This window comes from Hyaena hyaena, unplaced genomic scaffold (assembly GCF_003009895.1).
Source record: "Hyaena hyaena isolate Hyena2069 unplaced genomic scaffold, ASM300989v1 scaffold_201, whole genome shotgun sequence".
NCBI classification, from domain to species: Eukaryota; Metazoa; Chordata; class Mammalia; order Carnivora; family Hyaenidae; genus Hyaena; species Hyaena hyaena.
Genome location: NW_024080833.1, coordinates 939,060 through 960,387, shown reverse-complemented (window position 1 = coordinate 960,387; position 21,328 = coordinate 939,060). Strand labels below are relative to the sequence as shown.

The window sequence follows — 21,328 nt, the reverse complement described above, 5'->3', positions numbered from 1 at the left end:
CACTCTTGGACAACTTATGCGTCAAAAAAGAAATTTTTAAAAATCCTGAAACAAGCAAAAATGGAAATAAAACACATGGGATGCAGCAAAAGCAGTTCTAAGCAGCAATCTTCTAGCAATAAATACCTACATTAAGAAAAAAGAAGTATCACAAAACAGCAACAGAACTTAACACATAAAGGAAATAGAAAAAGAAAGACAAACTAAACCCGAAGTTAACAGAAGAAAGGAGACAACAAAGATCAGAGCAGAAATAAACAAAATAAAGAATATGGAAGCAAAAAAGATCAATGAAACTAACAGTTGGTTTTTTGAAAAGAAAAAAAACGACAAACCTTTAGCTAGACTTACCAAGGAAAAAAGTGAGATCCAAATAAATAAAATTATAAAGGAAAGAGAAGACATTACAAATGATACCACAGAAATACAAAGGACTGTAAGAGAACACAGTCTTTTACACAACAACAAACTAGACAACTTACTTTCTAGTATAACCTACAGAAACTGAATCATGAAGAAATAAAAATTCTGAATTGGCCACTAACAAGGAGACTGAATCAGTAATCAAAAACCTTTAAAAAACAAAAAAAGGAATGCCTGGGTGGCTCAGTCAGTTGAACTCTTGATTTTGGCTCGTTATCTCCCAGTTACCTCCCAGTTCGAGATTTCAAGCTCCATATGAGGCGCAGCACTGACAGTAGGGAGGCTCCTCACTGACAGACCCTGCTTGAAATTCTTGCTCTCTGCCCCTCCCCCACCTCTCTCTCTCCCTCTCTCTCTCAACAATAAGTAAACATTAGAGAGAGACAGAGAGCAGAAAGAGAAAAGCCCAGGACCAGATGGCTTCAAGGGCTTTAACTAATTACCAAACATTTAAAGAATAAACACCAAACCTCACACTCTTCCAGAAAACTGAAGAGGAGGGTACATGCCCAAACTCATTTCCTGAGGCAAGAATTACTCTAATTTCAACGCCAGATAAGGTATGACAAGAAAAGGAAATTACAGGCCAATATTCCTGATGAACGTAGACATAAATACTCCAAACAAACTACTAACAAATCGAATTCCAAAGCACATGAGAAGGGTCACAGAGCATGACGAAGCGGGATGTAGCACTGAGACACAGGGTGGCTCAGTATACACAACTCAGTATGTGATACACCACATCAATGTAATGAATGATAAAAATAATACGATCACCTCAATAGACGTAGACAAAGCACCTGAAAATATTAAGTACAGAAGGAACATTTTCTCACCAAAATAAAGGGTGTATATGACAAGCCTACAGTTAACATCATACTCCATGTTGAACGGCTGAAGAAAGCTTTTCCTCGGAGATCAGACAGGACAAGGGTGAGCACTCTCATCACTTGTATTTAACAGAGTGCTGGAGTCCTGGCCAGAACAATTAGGCCAGAAACAGAATAAAAGGTGTCCCAATTGGAAATGATGAAATAAAAACTCTGTTTGCGGATGACATGATCTTATACCTAGAAAACCCTGAAGACTCCACCAACGGACTGTTGGCACTAATACATGAATTTAGTGGTTTCAAGATACAGAATCAACAAACAAATATCACTTGCAAGTCTACATACTAACAATCTGATGTCAAGTTACAATAGCATCTAAAACAATACTTTGAAATAAATTTAACCAAAGAGGTGACACACCTACACACTGAGATCTACACAATACTGATGAAAGACAATGAAGGAGACACAAATAGAAAGATATGCTGAGTTCGTGTACAGGAAGGCTTAATTTTATTAAAATGTCCATACTGCCCAAAGCCATCTACAGACTCATGGCAATCTATGTTAAAATTCCAATGGCATTTTTCATAGAAACAGAGAAAAACAAACGTAAAATTTGTATGGAACCACAGAGAAAGAAAAACAAAGCTGGAGGCATCACACTTCCTGACTTAAACTCTATTACAAAGTTACACCAATCAAAATAGTATGGTATTGGCATAAAAACATACACAAAGACCAATGCAACAGACTAGAGAGCCCAAAAACCCCATATATAAATATGTGTGTATGTGTGTGTGTGTGTGTGTGTACATATGCTCAATTAATTTACAACAAAGGAGCCAAGAATACTCAATGGGGAAATGACAACCTTTCCAATAAATGGTTTTGGGAAAACTGGATGTTCACATGCAAAATAAAACAAAATTAACTTGAAATGGATTAAAGATTTATAAACATAAGAGCTGAAGTAAACATAGTGAAAGACTCCTTGACCTTGTTCTGGGCAGTGAGTTTTTTGGATATGACATCCAAAGCGCAAGGCACAAAAGCAAAAATCAACATGTGCGACTAACTCAAATTCAGAAGCTTCTGCACAGCAACAGAAACCAACAACATAAAGAGGAAACCTAGACAACGGGAGAAAATATATGCAAACCATAACTGGACAAGGGGTTAATATCCAAAATCTGTAAGGAGCTCATATAATTAGTAACAAAAAACCCCAAATAACCTGATTTTTAAATGGGCAAAGAACCTAAATAGACCTTTTCCGGAGATATACAAATGGCCAAAAAAATACATGAAAGAGTACTCAGCATCAGTAACCGTGAGGGAAATGCAAATCAGAACCATAGTGCAGAGATGGGCTCGCGTGCACCAGGATGGGATTCCCGGCTCAGCCCAGACAGGGGGCATCAAGGGCTGGTGAGGCTGTGAGAAGGAACTCAAGTGCGCTCCTGTAGGGGTTGTCGATTGCTACAGATGCTGTGGAGAACAGCACAGAGGCTTCTCAAAAAAATTAATTATATAATGATCTTATGATCCAGCAATCTTATTCGGGGCATATAACTAAAAGAAGTGAAATCATTATATTGAAGAAATACCTGCCATGTTCACTGCATCATTTTTCACGCTAGCCAAGGCATGAAGGGAATCTAAGTGTCTATGAACAAACGGATGAGGAAAATGTGGTGCATATGTGAGATGGAATAGGATTCAGGCGTATAAAAGAAGGGAATCTTGTCATTTGCAACAACATGGATGAACCCCGAAGACCAGACAGGGAATGATCAATACTGTTTGATAGGATTTACACGCGGAATCTGAGAACACGCAATGGAGACACAGGGGGAGTAGGCTGGCTGGCGGTCGCCAGGAGCTGGAAGTGAGCTGTTCCTGAGGAACCACAAACTTTCAGTCAGAAGATGAGTGAGTTCTGGGGATCTAACGTACAGATCTAATGGGGATCTATACATTACTATACATCTATACATCTAACTTACTATACATCTAACATGCAAAATGAGTGATTCTGGGGCTCTAATGTACAGCATGGCTGGTGGCTATAGGTAACAATACTACACTGTATACTTGAAAAATGCTAATAAAGTATGTTCTTAAATGTTCTTACTACAACCACCAAACGACAGTAATTACATGAGGCGATTTACTATGGAAATCACCTCACAGTATGTATTTGTATCAAATCATCATACTGTACACAATGCTAAAAGCAAATTATATCTCAAGCTTGGAAAAAGTAGAAAGATATCCAAAAAACAAAAAAAAGAAAAAGAAAAAAAAAGATATCCAAAAAACTAAAACAAATGGTTACACGTATTAGGGAGCAAAAAGGAGTGGAGCAGAGAGAAACAAGAGTGGGAGCCACTTTTTACTTGCTTTTTAAAATAATTTATTTTTATACCATGAAAAAGTGTTATCTATTTTAAAAATGAAATGCAAGATAAAAATAATAACAATATCTGGTACAATCACAGACACTCAGATCAATGGAACAGAATAGAGAACCCAGAAATGGACCCACAAACATACATCCAACTAATCTGTGACAAAGCAGCAAAGAGTATCCAATGGAATAGAGTCTCTTCAGCAAACGGTGCTGGGAAAACCAGACGGTGACATGCAGAAAAATGAACGGGGACCACTTTCTTAAACCTTACACAAAAATAAACTCAAAATGGATGAAGGACCTAAAAGTAAAACAGGAAGCCATCAAAATCCTAGAGGAGAAAGCAGGCAAAAACCTCTCTGACCTTAGCTGCAGCAACTTCTTACTCAACACATCTCCAAAGGCAAGGGAAACAAAGGCAAAAATGAACTATTGGGACCTCATCAAAATAAAAAGCTTGTGCACAGCGAGGGAAACAATCAGCAAAAATAAAAGGCAACCAATGGGATGGGAGAAGATATTTGCAAATGACGTATCAGATAAAGGGTTGGTTAGTATCCAAAATCTAGAAAGAATTTATGAAACTCAACACCCAAAAAACAAATAATCCAGTGAAGAAATGGGCAGAAGACATGAATAGACACTTCTCAAAACAACAACAACAACAACCCATCCAGCTGGCTAACAGACACATGAAAAAGTACTCAACATCACTCATCATCAGAAAAATACAACTCAAAACCACAATGAGATACCACCTCACACCTGTCAGAATGGCTAAAATTAACAACTTAGGCAACAACAGATGCTGGTGAGGATGTGGAGAAAGAGGAACTCTTTTGCACTGCTGGTGGGAATGCACACTGGGGCAGCCACTCTGGAAAACAGTATGGAGGTGCTTCAAAAAATTAAAAATTGAACTCTTCTATGATCCAACAATTGCACTAGTAGATATTTATCCAAGGGATACAGGTGTGCTGTTTCGAAGGGGCACATGCACCCCAACGTTTATAGCAGCGCTATCAACAATAGCCCAAGTATGGAAAGAGCCCAAATGTCCATCGATGGATGAATGTGGGCAAAGAAGATGTGGTATACATATACGATGGGGTATTACTCAGCAATCAAAAGAATGAAATCTTGCCATTTGAAACTATGTGAACGGAACTAGATGGTACTAAGCTAAACAAAATTAGTCAGAGAAAGACAAATATCATATGACTTCACTTATATGAGGAATTTAAGATACAAAACAGTTGAATATAAGGGAAGGGAAGCAAAAATAATATAAAAACAGCAAAAGGGACAAAACCTGAGATACTCTTAAATATAGAGAATAAACAAAGAGTGCTGGAGAGGTTGTGTTTGCCTCTTCAATCATAAATGCCATGTATGTGCTAGACCCTCCTCCTGACACTAGATGAAGTAAATAAATTCCCAAAGGTAGTTTTTTTTTGGTCTAGTGTTCTGGGGGAGGGAGGTGGGAGGGCAGGTGTATAGACTATCAACAAATAAATAAATGTGGTTGTATAATATAATGTCAGACAGTGAAATGCACTGTGAAGGAAAAGAAAACAAAAGAAAGTAAGGTGCTGATCAGGATGGTGGTCAAGAAGAGCTTCTCTGACAGGTAATACTTAGAGCTAAATGAAATGAGGAGGTGAGCTTTACAGTTATACGGGGTATGGGAGTTCTGAGTAGAAGGCATAAAATATACTAGGCAGAGGTGTACTTGGTATATTTGAGGAGCAGCAAAGAGAGGAGTGTGACTGGAACAAACATGCTTAACAGAGCCCATAGTAAGGGAAGAAACTGGAGAACGCCGCGAGCGCCCAGTCAGAGGCCCTGGAAGATACAGGCCGCAGGACAGCCAGAAGCAAGCTGGAAATCCACCGGCCAGTTTCCAGCAGTTGAGTATTATGAACAGATGATGTATCACATAATTTTCTTTATAAATTTTCTTTTCCAACCTCTCCTTATTTTGAAGGATTTAACAAAAACTAAGAAAAGTACATATATATATAGGGGCGCCTGGGTGGCTTAGTCGGTTAAGCGTCCGACTTTCGCTTAGGTCATGATCTTGCGGTTCATGGGTTCAAGCCCCGCGTCGGGCTCTGTGCTGACTGATAGCTCAGAGCCTGGAGCCTAATTCGGAGTCTGTGTCTCCCTCTCTCTCTCACCCTCCCCTGCTCACGCTGTCTCTCTCTCTCTCCTAGAAATAAATAAAAATATAAAAAAAAAAAGTACATATACATATAAGCCTTACTAGCACTGTTTACCCCACTTTGACTTTTAGAATACACAGACAAATACTAAGAGAGAGCCAGGACTACGGAATAAAGGGCACATGTAACCAATATTGACAATAGAAAAGCATACAAGCTGGCAGAGGTGTGAAACAGAGATAAAAAGGTGGAGAGAAAGGTGTGCCTGGCTGGCTCAGTCCACAGACCATGCAACTCTTGATCTCGGGGTTGTGGGTATAGAGATTACTTAAAAATAAAAACTCAAACAAAAAGGTGGAGGAAAGGATGAAAGAATTAAATGTCTGTATCTTACAGAATGAAGACTGAAGAGATATTGTCTATAAATGACAGCAAAACAAAAGGGTGTTTATGTATGTTGTTTCGTGCAGAGACTAAAACCAGTAATATAAAAATTCCAAGAAGCCTACATCTTAGAAAGTGAGAGTTGTATAAATAAATTCTCCTCTATCATAGCAGGAACTCAACAGATGATGTTTGAAGTTGCCAATTTAAAAAAGATCAATATAAGAATATTACACAAAGATACAAAAGAAATCATCAGAAGATCTGAAATGAAAAACAATTCAAAGAGTTTGGTTTTGGAGAAGAAAGGAATAAATAAGAGAAAGTGAGACGCATCTGTTACTTTTTGTTATGATCCATTCTGAATCATGCGCATATATTATTTTGTCCTGCTCCCTCCAAAAATGGTATTTAGTTTTAAAATAAATACATACCTGAACTATATTTACAGCATAATTATAATTCCATAATTGTGGACAGGAAATACAAAGAATATAAAAACAAGTTAAATGACACCACAAGAAACCAAACCAGTATCTGGAACGTGTGCCAGTCCGTAGGAAAACTGACTTACATTCTGTAACAAGTCACTGGCAGGAACAAAGAAGGGGAAGCCTGCTCTAGTTTAATAGTGATTTAGGAGGCATCACTTGTGATGAGCACTGGGTGTTACATGTAAGTAACTAATCACTAAATTCTATTCCTGAAACTAATATTATACTGTATGTTAACTAGAATTTAAATAAAAACTAGAAAAAAAAAAGAGGCACAGCAATTGAGGAATGGACTTTGCCTGGATTCTCTCTGGAACAAACAACTATAAAAAGACATTCTAAATAACAGGGAAATTTGATTATGGACTGTATATCAGATACCAAGGATATACTGTCAATCTTGTTAAATTACATAATAGCATTTTGGTTACATATGAAAATGTCCATTGCTTTTTGGCTACATACAGGAGTGAAATGACACAATATCTGGGATTTGCTTTAAAGTACTTCATCAAAAAACAAAAAGAAAAATGAAATGGAAAATATGTCTCAATCTTAAAAAAAAATTTTTTTTAACGTTTATTTTTTAAAGAGACACAGAGAAGGACTGAGCATGGGAGGAGCAGACAGAAGGGAGACACAGAATCCAAAGCAGACTCCAGGCTCCAAAGCAGTCAGCACAGAGCCCTACGCGGGGCTCGAACCCACGAACCGTGAGATTATGACCTGAGCCGAAATCAGACGTTTAACCGACTGAGCCCCCAGCACCCCAAATATGTCCCAATCCTGATCACTGCTAGATCCACCTGATAAGTATATGAAAAGCATTGTCTGAAATTTTCAGTACAGAAACTAAAAGGAAAAGGACTCTGTTCTGGCCCTGGTAAATCTGGCATGCCTATCAGACACACAACTAGGAATGTTAAGGAGAGCTGGCTGTGGGAACCTGGGGCTTGGGGAAGAAACAGAGAGGGAAGTCACGTGTCTTAGCCGGGGGGCTGGACAGCGCGTCTCAGCAAAGTGAGGAGAAAGGGGCGGGAGGGACCCCAGTGCCTCAACAACTAAAGGTCAGGGAGTGGAGGAGTCACAGCTGCGCGGAGAAGACATAGCAAGTCAAGGAGTCACAGAGAGAACCAAGTGTGGTGTCAGCAGAAACCAAGAGAAAAAATATTTTGAAAAAGAATATGTGTTCAATTAATGTCTAAATTTCCAGAGAAGTAACGACTAGTAATCACTAGCGGCCGTCACAAGAGCAGTACCCTCGAGTGAGAGACGGAAGTCTTGCGATAGTAGAAAACTCACCTGTGCTTTGAAAAACCTCCCACATACTTTTCTAAATTCAAAATATATTTCTTTATGTTTTAATGTCAAGCTTTATTCTCCCATTTTATTATAGTTACTCATAATCTCTTCAAAGAAGATGGGGCATTTCATCAAATATTGAGCACTTAGTATCAAAGTCCTTCATAGTTGAGAATTACTACTTACACAGCCATCATGCACATTCAGGGTTGCTTCAAGTTTCAGTCTTTGGATAAATTCTCTTCTTCCTATTTAAAAAGAAAAAAACTAAATAAGTCAAAAGTCATTTTTGTTGAAACAACTGTAACAAAGAAGTTAAGAGCCCCGGATACAGCAAGAGGCAGCTCTTAACTTCAACTCCCACTTACAAGCTGAGTGATACTGGGGAAATTAATCTCCTCCACAGCCCTCATTTCCTCATTCCGTAGTTCCTGCCCACCTGATGTAGTTACTGCAAGGATGAAGCGGATCAAAGATTGGAAGGCCTCAGCACAGAGGCTGGACCACAGTAATCATTCACATATTCCCTTCATTCAACCGTTCATTCAACCAATATATTGAGTCCTCATTCCATTCCACGTGGTGCTCTAGGAGCAAGGAGTAGAGGTGAGATCAAAAAGCAACAGATGCCCGCACTCTAACGAGCTTATTGAAAAACAATACAGAACACATCATCTGATGAAAGTGTCGTATAAAAATATAAAGCAGAGAAAGGGGGTAAGGAATAGAGGTGGGGGATAGGATTTTGAACCTTAAAAAGGTTGGCAAACAGTGTTTTGATAGATGCTACCTATTTTTAAACACATCTCAATTTCAGAAATGTTAGAATATTTTAAAGTTCATTTTACGATGAAACGTAGCAGCAAAAAATAAAATAAAATCAGCCTAAATGTCCATCAATAGCAGAACAATTTTAATACCACAAAAATAGAACAAATCCCTTTGAAAAAGAGAAATGTTTCCCTTTAAAAAATGAATCATCTGTATCAAAGAAAGACCAAAAAGCTTCATGTTTATTCAGAAGCTCTAATGAAAAGAAGCTGAATATATGACAAAGAACGATAATTAGCTAAGTAATCAGGCTGATGAGATCTCAAATAAAATTAAATTTGACTATGCTCTCTGTACACTGTCACCAGGGACAGATTTCTCTATTACATTTTGTTGCCATTCAATGTAATTATTAAGATCTTCTTGAGACCGAACTACTTTCTTTCTTTGTGCTTGGTTATAACTGGTAAGATGGCCAGGTAAAGGATGAACATGTAGGTTAGAGAATTTTTTTCTTTTCTTCTTTTTTTACATGGGGGGAATGTTCCACGGTTCTAAACACTAGAATAAAACAACTTACAGAAATTCAGTATTTTCATGAATTGGTTGTACTTTATATAATTAACTTTTCAAATCTGACTTTGTTTTAAAATGACGCTAACTGTAGCAAACAGGTAACATTACAAAAAAATATCGCTCCTTCGGCCAACAGCAGGCTTGGCAATCCTCCTGAGTTATAATTAAGGGCTAAGATCATATTAACAATATGACAGCAATTAAAATTCATTAAAATACATGGAGGAGGATGGGGAGGAGGGGTTGGGAGAGGAGGAGGAGAAGGAAGAAGAAGAACCAAAAAATTTTCTTGCAAATTTTTAAAATCTGGGTTTGAAAACACAGCTCCAGCCATCTCTGTCTAGTGAAAATGATGGCAGAAGAAAAGCTGAGCTCTTCTAAGAACCTTCACATGAAACCTGCACATAAAAACATGCACTGAGACATGACAGTCAAATAGCACCTGAACTATTCCTATGCGACTGTGGAGATCAAAATCACTGTATTCTTCACATGCCTCATTAAATATGCTTCCAGAACCAACTAATATAAACTCTATCCTCTCAGTAATTAAATGCACGACCAAAAAATAGGAACTGACAGACACCCTAAAATAAAAACTGTAAGGTTAAAAACCTGAGGCCCCTCGAATTAAAATAAAAGTAAACTCATACCTGTCGTCAAGAACTGTGAAGTCTAGACGACCTGCGAGCTAACAAGTACCTGCCACCATCTCATGAATGTTGGCAGAAGACGCGAGACTCCTAAGTCAGAAGCAAAGGATTTTTCTACCTAATCGATGTCAGCTTCAGGTTCACAGAGGCTCCTTGTCCCCCAATTCCCACAGGGCAATGCGGAGCAGTCCAGGTAAATACTGGACATGCTGGGGGTTTGAATCAGAACTGGGGAATCCTGAACTGAAGAAACCCACATCTTATAAAATATCAAGCAAACCTGTCTGACCTTTTTCGCAGAGTGACATTATCTTTATTATAATGGACAATAAATAAATCTGCCCTCTGCTCCAGAGAAAGATACAATAACTGGTGCCTGTGTATACATTATTGAAAAGATAGTCCAGAACAAAGCAGCCAGTGCCTCTGCTCACAAATGTGCAGAAGTGCAAGGGGCATGGAGAACGGTCTCCCAACAATCACACACTTGTTACGGATGAATTTACCTACTGCTAGGGCTTCCTACTCATGTCTTTCTTGCAACCCATGCTGCCTCTCGTAATTCCATCACTGCCTTGACATTCTGTTCTATGTTAATAGACCACAAGCTCAATAAAAGGAGAAACACTCTTTTGTTCACCCAAGTGTCGTAAGTGGCTAGAACAGTGCTGAGGACAAAATGGGCATTTAGTATACATTTGCTGAATCAGTGAATAAGTCAATGGGATCATAATTTTCACTCTGTTCTATAATGTGTCTTCTGTGGGGTGAACATCTTTCAACGACAATAAATATACAGCTACTGGTCTTTTTATAAGAGTTATTGCTCATGTTGAATGGTTCTGTAACTTACCCCTCACATACCTGTCTCCCTGAGCAGACCAGGGTAAGGCGATGCTAGTGATAACACGTGTGGAGATAAGAAGTGTTCGACCAGGTTAAATACCTAATTTGGAACATACTATGCGTAAATGTAACTTCTCAGAGCCTGAGTTTACATTACATTTGTGTAAGTTTTACATTTGATGGGAACACATTTATTGTCAGGAGTAAATTAGTCAGCATGCTTAAAACTTGGGGATCTGCCTGATATGCTTTACACTTGAGCCCTCTCCCCATATACAGGGGGGACTGTTAGAAGTGAATATTGCCTGAAGAGAGAAAAATGATTTTTAAAAACTGACCTCATTTGGGAGCTGAGGTAAGTTCAGCTGATTAAGGAAAGAGAATAAGGCTGGTGATACTGAACAGCAGAGACAGAAAAGCACTTTCACAGCATTTTTCACATTACTTCACTCTACTGTCCCTTCGATCTACTTTGTCTCTAATGCCAAACCTTCCCGTCACCTCCATGCACCGCCTTCCCTCGCTCAGTCAGGTCCTCGTTACCCCGCACCGTCCCTGTTGCCGCCTCCTCTCCACTGATTTTGTCCGTAGAAATCATACTGTATCAGCAAGCCCAGTGGGCCCTTCTAAGACACACTTCTCACGACCCCAGAGCATTATCTGTCACAGCTGACTGCCATCTTCTTGAAATAATCTTCGTCTTTGGTTCCCATGGCATCTTACCAGATGAACAGGTGAACTGAAAATCAAAGGGTGACAAAATTCCTTTGGGGGAGACAGGACACAGAATGGGTTCAGCTTTGACAGAGCACAGGACAAAGAGAGAGCTGCCATCAGATGTGGAAGGAGAACTGTGTGACGTGCAAGCGAATGCTGAACGGCCAGCTGCTGGCTAACAAGACGGGTCCCAGACACGGCAGAGTCCTCAGTCGGCCCCCAGCTCTTTTCTGTTAGCTTCCGCCACAAACTTGCAGGAAACACTGGAAACAGGGCAGGAGACCAGAAAGAGTCCCTGTCTGGCAGGACACAGGCATGAAACCCCACTCACGTTTCAAGCCATTCTCTCAGGGGAAACAAATGCCGAAAGTCACTGTAGAAAGCTGAGCTAAAAACGGCCTCAGCAAATGTCTACTACCCATGAGAGAGGCAGCAAACCCTCACCACCATATCGGGCAAAGGCAACTGTCCTGAGAAAGGGATAAAAGCAGACACCGCCTATCCTTCAGGGAAAGGCAGGAAACCCCCTCCCATCTGATAAATAATCAACAGTAAGTGTGGTGGCCCTGAAATGTGTCAACTCACACTTAACTACATTCCCAGAATCCCTTCCTGTAGGTTTCTTCTTAGGATGAATCACCAGCCATTTCTGCACAGGACTGTGGACGGAAGTACAATTACAGCCATCCTGACGTCGCACAGAAGGCTGCTTACACGCGCTGACCTTCTTGGAAGGAACGGCAACTAGGCCTACGAGCGGCTCGCCTTCCCATGGGTCCACCCCTAGCTTCTTCATACACCGAGGACGCTGTATGTTTTAGGCCATGACCAAAGGTGCCGGACTTCCCTAAAGAACACCCCACAGAACATCCCTGGAGGACATCAATAAGTTTGGAGACAGTGAGAACTAACATAGATCCTCGGTCTTCATGGGTTCAAGTTTGTCCTTCCTACCCGCAATTTACCGCCATCTTCCCTTCCCAATGGTCCAAAGCAGGTCAAGCCTCAGTATCAGACATTAAGAAACTAACTTTACAAAGACAATTTAGGAGTCCTCACAGTGATATTCAGACCAAACACCAGTAACACACCTTTGTGTGTGTGTGTCTTCTAATGATTCTGCTTCCCTGATGAGCCCACTCAAACCCTCAGCAAACCAGGAATAGAAGGAAACTCCCTCAACCTGAGAGACAGTGCCTATAAAACCTACAACTTCTAGTGGTGAAAAGCTGAACACTTTCCAGTTAAAATCAGGAAGAATATAACAAGGACACCCAACCTCATCACTATCACTGGGGGAGGATGGGGGCCCTAAATGGGTGAGGGGCATTAAGGAATCTACTTCTGAAATCATTATGGCACTATATGCTAACTAACTTGTGAATTAAATTTTACTTAGTTTTTAAAAAAGAAAACAAATAAAAAATGTCAAAGTATTGCACAAAAAAGCTATTCTATATGAAAAAAACTCCACTTTTTCCTCATTTTAATGCTACGGTTTCCTACTCTCCAGTGAAGAGAACTCTGCCTCTTTATTAAATGCTTTTACTAACAATGAAAGACGATGACGACGACGACAAAAAACAGTACAGTCACACCTCAGAGATACTGCAGTTTCGTCCCAGACCACCACAGTAAAGCAAACAGAGTGGCAAAGTGAGTCAACTGAAATTTTCAGTTTCCCAGTGCAGATAAATGTTTACATCATCCTGCAGTCTACTGAGTGTGCAAAGCATTATATCGCAAGAAACAATATATAGACCTAATCTAATTTAAAAATAGGTTATTGCTAAAAAGTGCTAACCCTCACCCATGCTTGCAGCAGTCCTAACCTCTCTGCCAGAGGAGGCCTTGCCTGGCGCTGATCCTGCTGACGACCGGCTGGCGTCTGCTGCGTGCTCGGTGGCCGCGGCAACTTCTCCCAAGACAACAGGGAGGTCGGCCTCTTCACGTGGCTCTTCCTTGAACAAAGGACTTCTCTGTAGCATGTGACGCAATGTAACACTGTACCCATAAGAGATCATTTTTCGACACTGGAGTCCGTGCCCTCAGACCCTGCCACCGCTTTACCAACCAAGCTTACGTCCTATTGTAAATACTTTGTGGTCCTTCCAACAACCTCCACAGCACCTTCACCAGCAGCTTCCATCTCGAGAAACACTTTCTCTGCTCGTCCACGGGACGCGACTCCTCCTCCGTTCAATCCTGAGATTGCGGCCATTCAGTCCCACCTTCAGACCACTTCTCATTCTAGTTCTCTTGCCATTTCCAACACATCAGCAGTCACTTCCTCCACTGAGGCCTCCAGCCCCTCCACGTCGTCCACGAGGGTTGGAATCAACTTCTGCCAAACTCCTGTTAACGTTGATATTTTGATCCCTTCCCATAAACCAAAAATGTTCTTAATGGCATCTAAAATAGGGAACCCACTCCAGAAGATATTCAATTTACCTTGCCCAGATCCACCAGAGGAATCACAATCTATGGCAGCTGTGGCCTTTCAAAACTTAATTTTTAAACAGTAAGACATGAAAGTCAAAATGAATCCTTGATCCAAGGGCTGTAAAATGGATGTTGTGTAAGCAGGCATTGAAAACACTGACCTGGATGTAAATCTCCATCAGAGCATTGTCAATGAGCAGAAATATTTTGAAAGGTATCTTTTCTTTCCTTCTGAGCAGGAGGTCTCAACAGTGGGCTTAAAACATTCAGTAACCATGTTGTAAACAGAATGCTATCATCCAGGCTAAAGCACAGATAGAGTAGATAAAGCACAGACAGAGTAAATTTAATACAATCTTTAGGGGCCTAAGATTTTCAAAATGGTAAATGAGCACTGGCTTCCCTTAAAGTCACCAGATGTATTAGCCCCTAACAAGAGAGTCAGCCTGTCCTTTGAAGCCTTAAAGCCAAGTATTGACTTCTCCTCTTTAAATACGTAAGTCCTGGATGGCATCTTCTCATAGAAGACTGTTCAGTAAAAGAATGTTTCATCTACACTGAGAGTCTGTTATTTACTGCCATCACCTTCGCTAATTATCTTGCTAGAACTTCTGGAGCACTTGCTGCTTCACCTTGCACTTGTATGTTAAGGAGATGGCTTCTTTTCCTTAAATCTCATGAACAAAACTCTGCTGATTTCAAACTTTTCTTTTTCAGATTTCTCACCTCCCTCAGCCCTCATACAGTTAAAGAGCGTTAGGGCCTTGCTTTGAATTAGGGTTTGGCTTAAGGAATGTTGTGGCTGTTTGATCTTCTGTCCAGACCACTAAAACTTTCCCCATATCAGCAATAAGGCTGTTTCACTTTCTTATCAATCTTGTGTTCATTGGAATAGCACTTTTAATTTCCTCCAAGAACTTTCCTTTTGCATTCACAACTTGGCTGTTTGGCACAAAAGGCCACCTTTCAGCCTATCTCGGTTTTCAACATGTATTCCCTAATAAGCTTAATCATTTCTAGCTTTTAATTTAAAGTGAGATATGCAGGGGTGCCTGGGTGGCTCAGATGGTTAAGCACCTACTTCAGCTCAGGTCATGATCTCAGGGTTCATGGGTTTGAGCCCCGCATCAGGTTCTATGCTGACAGCTCAGAGCTTGGAGACTGCTCCAGATTCTGTGTCTCCCTCTCTCTGCCCCTCCCTCACTTGCACTCTGTGTGTCTCTCTCTCTCAAATAAATAAACATTAAAAAAAAAAAAGTGAGATATGCAACTCTTTCTTTCACTTGAAAGGAACACGGTAGAGTTATTAATTGGCCTGATTTCAATATTGTTGTTCTCAGGGAGTAGGTGGACACAAAAAGAGGGAGACAATGGTCAGTGGAATAGTCAGAACAAACAACACTTACTGATTAAGTCCATTGTCTTATATGGGTATAGATTGCGGGGCCCCAAAACAATGACAATATTAACATCAAAGATTACTGATCACAGATCACTGTAACAATTATAATAAGAAAAAGTTTGGGGCACCTGGGTGGCTCAGTCGGTTAAGCATCTGACTTCGGCTCAGGTCATGATCTCACGTTTGTGGGTTCGAGCCCCACATCGGGCTCTGTGCTGACAGCTCAGAGCCTGGAGCCTGCTTCGGATTCTGTCTCTCCCTCTCTCTCTGCACCTCCTCCACTCATGCTCTGCTCTGTCTCTTTCTCTCTCAAAAAATAAAAACATTTATAAAATATTTTAAAAAAAAAATTAAGAAAACGTTTTAAATACTGTAAGAATTACCAAAATGTGACACAGAAACACAAAGTGAGCAAATGCTTTTGGAAAACCATTGCTCCACACAGGGTTGTCACAAACTTTCAATCTGTAAAACAAACAAACAAACAAACAAAAAACACGCAGTATCTTCAAAGTGCAGTAAGTAAAATGAAGCACAACAAAACAAGATAAACCTGAACTGGAAGTTTTAGCCAATGCAATATTGCAAGAAAAAAAAAAGAAGACATACATATTAGAACGGGAGAAATGAAACACTGGAGATGACATGGTTTTGCATGTAAAAGCCCCCCAAGATTATACCTCCCCAATGCCGGGAGCCGAACCGGCCTCTCTGGATGGCAATCACGGCAAGGAAGTGACAATGTTTGCAGCTCCTCCCATGAGAAATGAAAAGTGGTATCTTCTTCTACTACTACTGGCTCATGTTGGATATAAGCCTGCTGGGATTGACCAGGCCTCCCAATGTTCCATATCAGACCCATATTCTGAATACAGATACCTCATAAGGAAAAGCATATTCCTGCCTTTACAAAAGAGACTTTAGATGAAAGCTCTATGGGCGATTGTCAAAAGGCTCTTCCTATGGGCCTTGCAGACCCAAGGCTTAGATAATAGAGGGGGTTAAGAACACAAGAGTTACAACTGAGCCTGGCCCTGAGACAAAGAACCTATTTTGGGGTTAAGAGCAGAACATAGCTACTACATATATCTTTGCTAATTGGTAAAACAGAGCAGTCCCTTCCTCAAGGCCTGCATTCCACAAACACCCTCCCTTACACTGGCAGCTGGGATGAAGATAGATAAGAGTAGCTAAAACATAAACCCAGGTGCAAGACGGACACATTTAGGGCCCCCATGATGGTTTCCACACACAAACCAATTCAGAAACATTCATCCTCTTGAGAGCCAGACAGAATGACTCCTAGCTTATCTATATACAACTTAACCTATATATTATCCTGTTTTTCACTAAGAGCATCCTGTTAATTCCTTGGTTGTAAATTCACTATAACTGAGATAATTCTGCAGAATTATCAAAAACTTGTTATCGCAAAAGGCCTCCCATTGTAGAAATTCCTTTCTCTGACTTCATGTTGTTGCTGAACCTTTAAATAAAGACACCCAAACCGACAGGACAGAGATGCCTGCCTGGTGATCAGAAAGAATCTCGGGGCTCTCTCACTCTCTCGCCGACACCGTCCATCCTTCAGGGACCCCTGGACCTGTCAGAGCCGGCGCGGCCTCCGACACCCCAAAATCCTAGAACTGTAAGTGACTTCAGCAAGGTCACAGGATACAAGATTAGCACATACACAAAGTTGCATATACTAATAATGATCATATGTAAGTTGAACTTAAAACACAAAACCATTTGTAACTGCTCCAAAGAAAATTAAATATTTAAACATAAATATAAAAAAATAAGTATAACATACCCTGATAATTATAAAATGCTGATGAAAGACACCAACTTAAATATAGAGTGTACCATGTTAATGGATCAGAAGACTCAATACAGTCAAAGATGTCGGTTCTTCTCTAATTGATATATAAATCCAAAGCAATTCCTATCAAAATCTCAGTAAGGTAATTTGGGGATAAAAACAAGCTTGTCCTACAACTCATATGGAAAGGCACAAGACATAGAACAGCTAAAACAATTTTGAAAAAAACAAACTAAGGGGGGAAAGATCACTCAACTTGATGTTAAAACTTACCATACAGCTACAATAATAAGCAAGACAGTGTGGTACTGTTCACAGAGGAACAGACACCCAAATCAATGATAAAGAATAGAGAACACAGAATTAGATCCACACAAAAATGCCCAACTGATTTCTAAAATAAAGGTGCAAAAGTAATTGAATGGAGAAATTCTAAAATAAAGGTGCAAAAGTAATTGAATGGAGAAATACAGCCTTTCAACAAATGGTGCTAGATCAAGTGGACATTCATAGGCACAAAAATGAACTTCAAGCTAAACCACACACATCATATAAAAATTAACACAAAATGGACCCTAGACTTAAATAAAATTTTAGGGAAAAACACCTAGGAGACAACCTTTAGGATCTAGGGATAGGTTAAGAGTTCTCAGACATGATATCAAAAGCATAATCCTAAAAGGAAAAACTGATCAATTGTACTTCACTGAAGTTAAAAACCTTCATTCTGCAAAAGACCCTATGAAAAGAATGAAAAAAACAGCTATAGACTGGGAGAAAATAATGAAAACTGCACACCTGATAAAGGACTAGTACCTAAATTATGTAAGTAGTCCCAAAACTCAACAGTAAAAAAAATAAGCCAAACAAAAATTGAGAAAATTGAGCAAAAAACCATGAAGGGACATTTCACTGAAAATATAAAGATGGCAAATAAGTACATAAAAAGATGCTCAGGGGCACCTGGGTGGCTTAGTCGGTTAAGCGTCCGGTTTTTGCTTAGGTCATGATCTCGCGGTTCATGGGTTCGAGCCCCGCGTCGGGCTCTGTGCTGACTGCCAGCTCAGAGCCTGGAGCCTGTTTCAGTCTGTGACTCCCTCTCTCTCTGACCCTCCCCTGCTCACGCTGTCTCTCTCTCTCTCCTAGAAATAAATTTAAAAAAATTAAAAAAAAAAAGATGCTCAAGATTAGCCATTAGAGAAATATAAATTAAAACCATGAGTTATCACTACATAGTTTTTTAAAAAAATTTTTAATGTTTTATTTATTCCTGAGAGAGAGAGACAGCGTGAGCAGGGGAGGGTCAGAGAGAGAAGGAGACACAGAATCTGAAACAGGCTCCAGGTTCTGAGCTGTCAGCAGAGTCCGACGCGGGGCTCGAACCCATGAACCGTGAGATCCTGACCTGAGCCGAAGTCGGACGCTTAACCGACTGAGCCACCCAGGCGCCCCTGAGTTATCACTATATAGTTAGAAATAAAAACAGTGATCACACTCCTGCTGGTGAGGATGCAGAGAAAATGGATTACTCACACATGGCTGATGGGAATGCAAAATGAAATAGCTATTATCTGAAAAAGAGTATAGCAGTTTCTTACAAAATTAAACAATGTGCTTACCCTACAACCTAGTAACTGCAATTCTTAGACATTCATCTCCAAAAGATGAAGACTTATGTTCATATGAAACTTCAATGTTCATAACAGTTTTATACTTAACAGTCAAAAACAGAAACAATCCAAATATCTTCAACAGGTGAATGGTTAAATAACCATATATCCACATCATGAAATACTAATAAACAAAAAAATGAATAAACTATTAATACAACAATTTGGATGAATGTTAAGGGAAATATGCTGAGTGACAACAGCCAGTCTCAAAATATATCCTGTTATTTATAACGTTAACATACATGTTATATATATAACATTTTTGAACTGACAAAATCACAGAGATGAAAAGCAGATTAATGGTTGCCAGAGGTTAGCAGCAGGGAGAACTATAAAAAGGGTGTCACACAGGACTGTAGTGATGGGACTATTCCCTACCTTAATTGTGGTGGTGACCATGTTACTCCAATGAAGTTAATTAAAATTAATGTTAAAAAATGCACAGAATACACACACAAATAAGTACATATATAACTGGAGATATCTGAATAAGGTTCATGGCTTTATCTATGTCAATTTCCTAATTGTGATATTGTCATATAGTTGTATAATACGTTACCACTGGCAATATTAGTTGAAGGCTTTATGAGATCTCTCCAAATTATTTCTAACAATTGCATACGAACCTACAATTATCTCAAAATAAAATGTTAAGGAAAGTGCCAAGTTAAAAACAAACTAACAAACAAACAACACCTTCCCACAGACAGAACTCCAAGCTCTGAGGTCTTCAACAATGAAATCTATCAAATGTGTAAGACAAAGATAATTTCAATTCTATATGAATACATTCAACTCATTTATGAGGCCAGCATTATCTTGATACCAAAAACAAGCAAAAATATAAGCTTGTATAAAAAAAATTATATAAAAATGTAATTATAAGCTTATAAATTATAAGAAAACAACAAGCTAAATTTTATGAGCACAGACACAAAATTCCTACCAAAACTCAAGCCAGCAATATATCAAGGACAATTTATCATAACCAAATAGGATTAGCCCAGGAATTGAATGTTGGTTCAACATTAAAAAATCATTCAATATGCTAATATACCAAAATAACAGAATCAATGAAAGAGAATTATATAATCAACTTAATAGATTGATTAAATCGATTTAGACAGCTACTCATTACAAACATTCTCAGCAACCTAAGAAAGACATTTCTTCAAAGAGTATCTACAAAAAACCTATGGTCGGTAGATATTTAATAGTGAAAAACTGTAATGTTTTCCAAGATGAGGAATGAGGCAACAATGTCTACTCTCAGTATTTCCATTCAAGATTTTACTGCAATCCTGGCCAGTGCAATTAAGCAAGAAAAAGGAAAAAAGAAAAAAGGAATACAGGTGAAAAAAGAAGAAATAAAACTGTTTTAATATGCAGTGACATAATCATCTACATAAAAATCCTCCAAATTTGGAAAAAACCATTTATAAGAAGTAATTAGGGCACCTGGCTGGCTCAGTTCGTAGAGCACGTGACCCTTGATCTTCGTTGGGGTCATGAGTTCAAGCCTCACGTTAAGGGTAGAGTTTACTTTTAAAAACGGGGAGGGGGAGTAATGAGTAAGTCTAGTAAAGTTGGCAGGATGTAAGGCCAATAAAAAAAAATCAACTGCATTTCAATATACCCATGAAGAACAACTAAATGCTGAAATTAAAAAAATAATACCATCTAAAATAGTATTTAAAACATTATGTTATAGGGATACATATAATATGTATAAAACTGTGCACTGAAAAATAGAAAACATTAAAGAAATGAAAGAATTCCTAAATAATTGGAGACGAAAGCGACCATTGTGGATTGAACATCCAATATTATAAAGACTACGGATGTTCTCTCTGAAATAACATATAGATTCAATATGATACCAGCCAAAATTTTTTGTAGAAATTGACAAACGGATTCTAAAATTTAAATGGGAATGAGGAGCACCTGGCTGGCTTAGTAGTAGAGCATGTGACTCTTGGTCTCAGGATTATGAGTTCAAGCTCCACAATGAGGGGGTAGTTTGCTTAAAAAAAAAAAAAAAGAAAAGAAATTATAAGGGAATGAAAAGAACCCAGAATAGCCAAAATAATTTTGTATGAAAAGAATGAAGTTCAAAACATTGCCCTAGCTGATTTCAATATTCACTATAAAGACATGAAGCACTGCCATAAAGACAGCTAGATCAATCAACATGGTAGAGAAATTAATTACATATATGGCCAACTAATTCTCTACAAAGGGGAAGAGACGGTCTTTTTACAGATGATGCTGGAACACCTGCACATTCATATGCAAAGAAATGAAAGTGGACCCTTAGTGCACAGCATATATAAAAATTAATTCAAGTTGTTCACAGACCTAAATATAAAAATTAAAAATAGAAAACTTCTAGAAAAAAAGCAT

The 21,328-nt window shown here is 39.1% G+C and overlaps 1 protein-coding gene across 5 annotated transcripts in view; it reads right to left on the bottom strand.

Moving 5' to 3' along the window:
- Window positions 1-21,328, bottom strand: part of DCAF6 (DDB1 and CUL4 associated factor 6) — a 141,989-nt gene that overhangs the window by 112,366 nt on the left and 8,295 nt on the right. For 2 of the 5 annotated variants that reach the window (XM_039241904.1, XM_039241905.1), the window contains exon 2: window positions 8,207-8,268. In XM_039241904.1, coding sequence (XP_039097835.1) covers window positions 8,207-8,268 — 62 coding nt within the window. Of the gene's footprint in view, window positions 1-8,206; window positions 8,269-8,459; window positions 8,478-13,393; window positions 13,462-21,328 lie in introns of those variants that run through there. The other 3 variants (XM_039241902.1, XM_039241903.1, XM_039241906.1) reach the window with 3 other exon arrangements.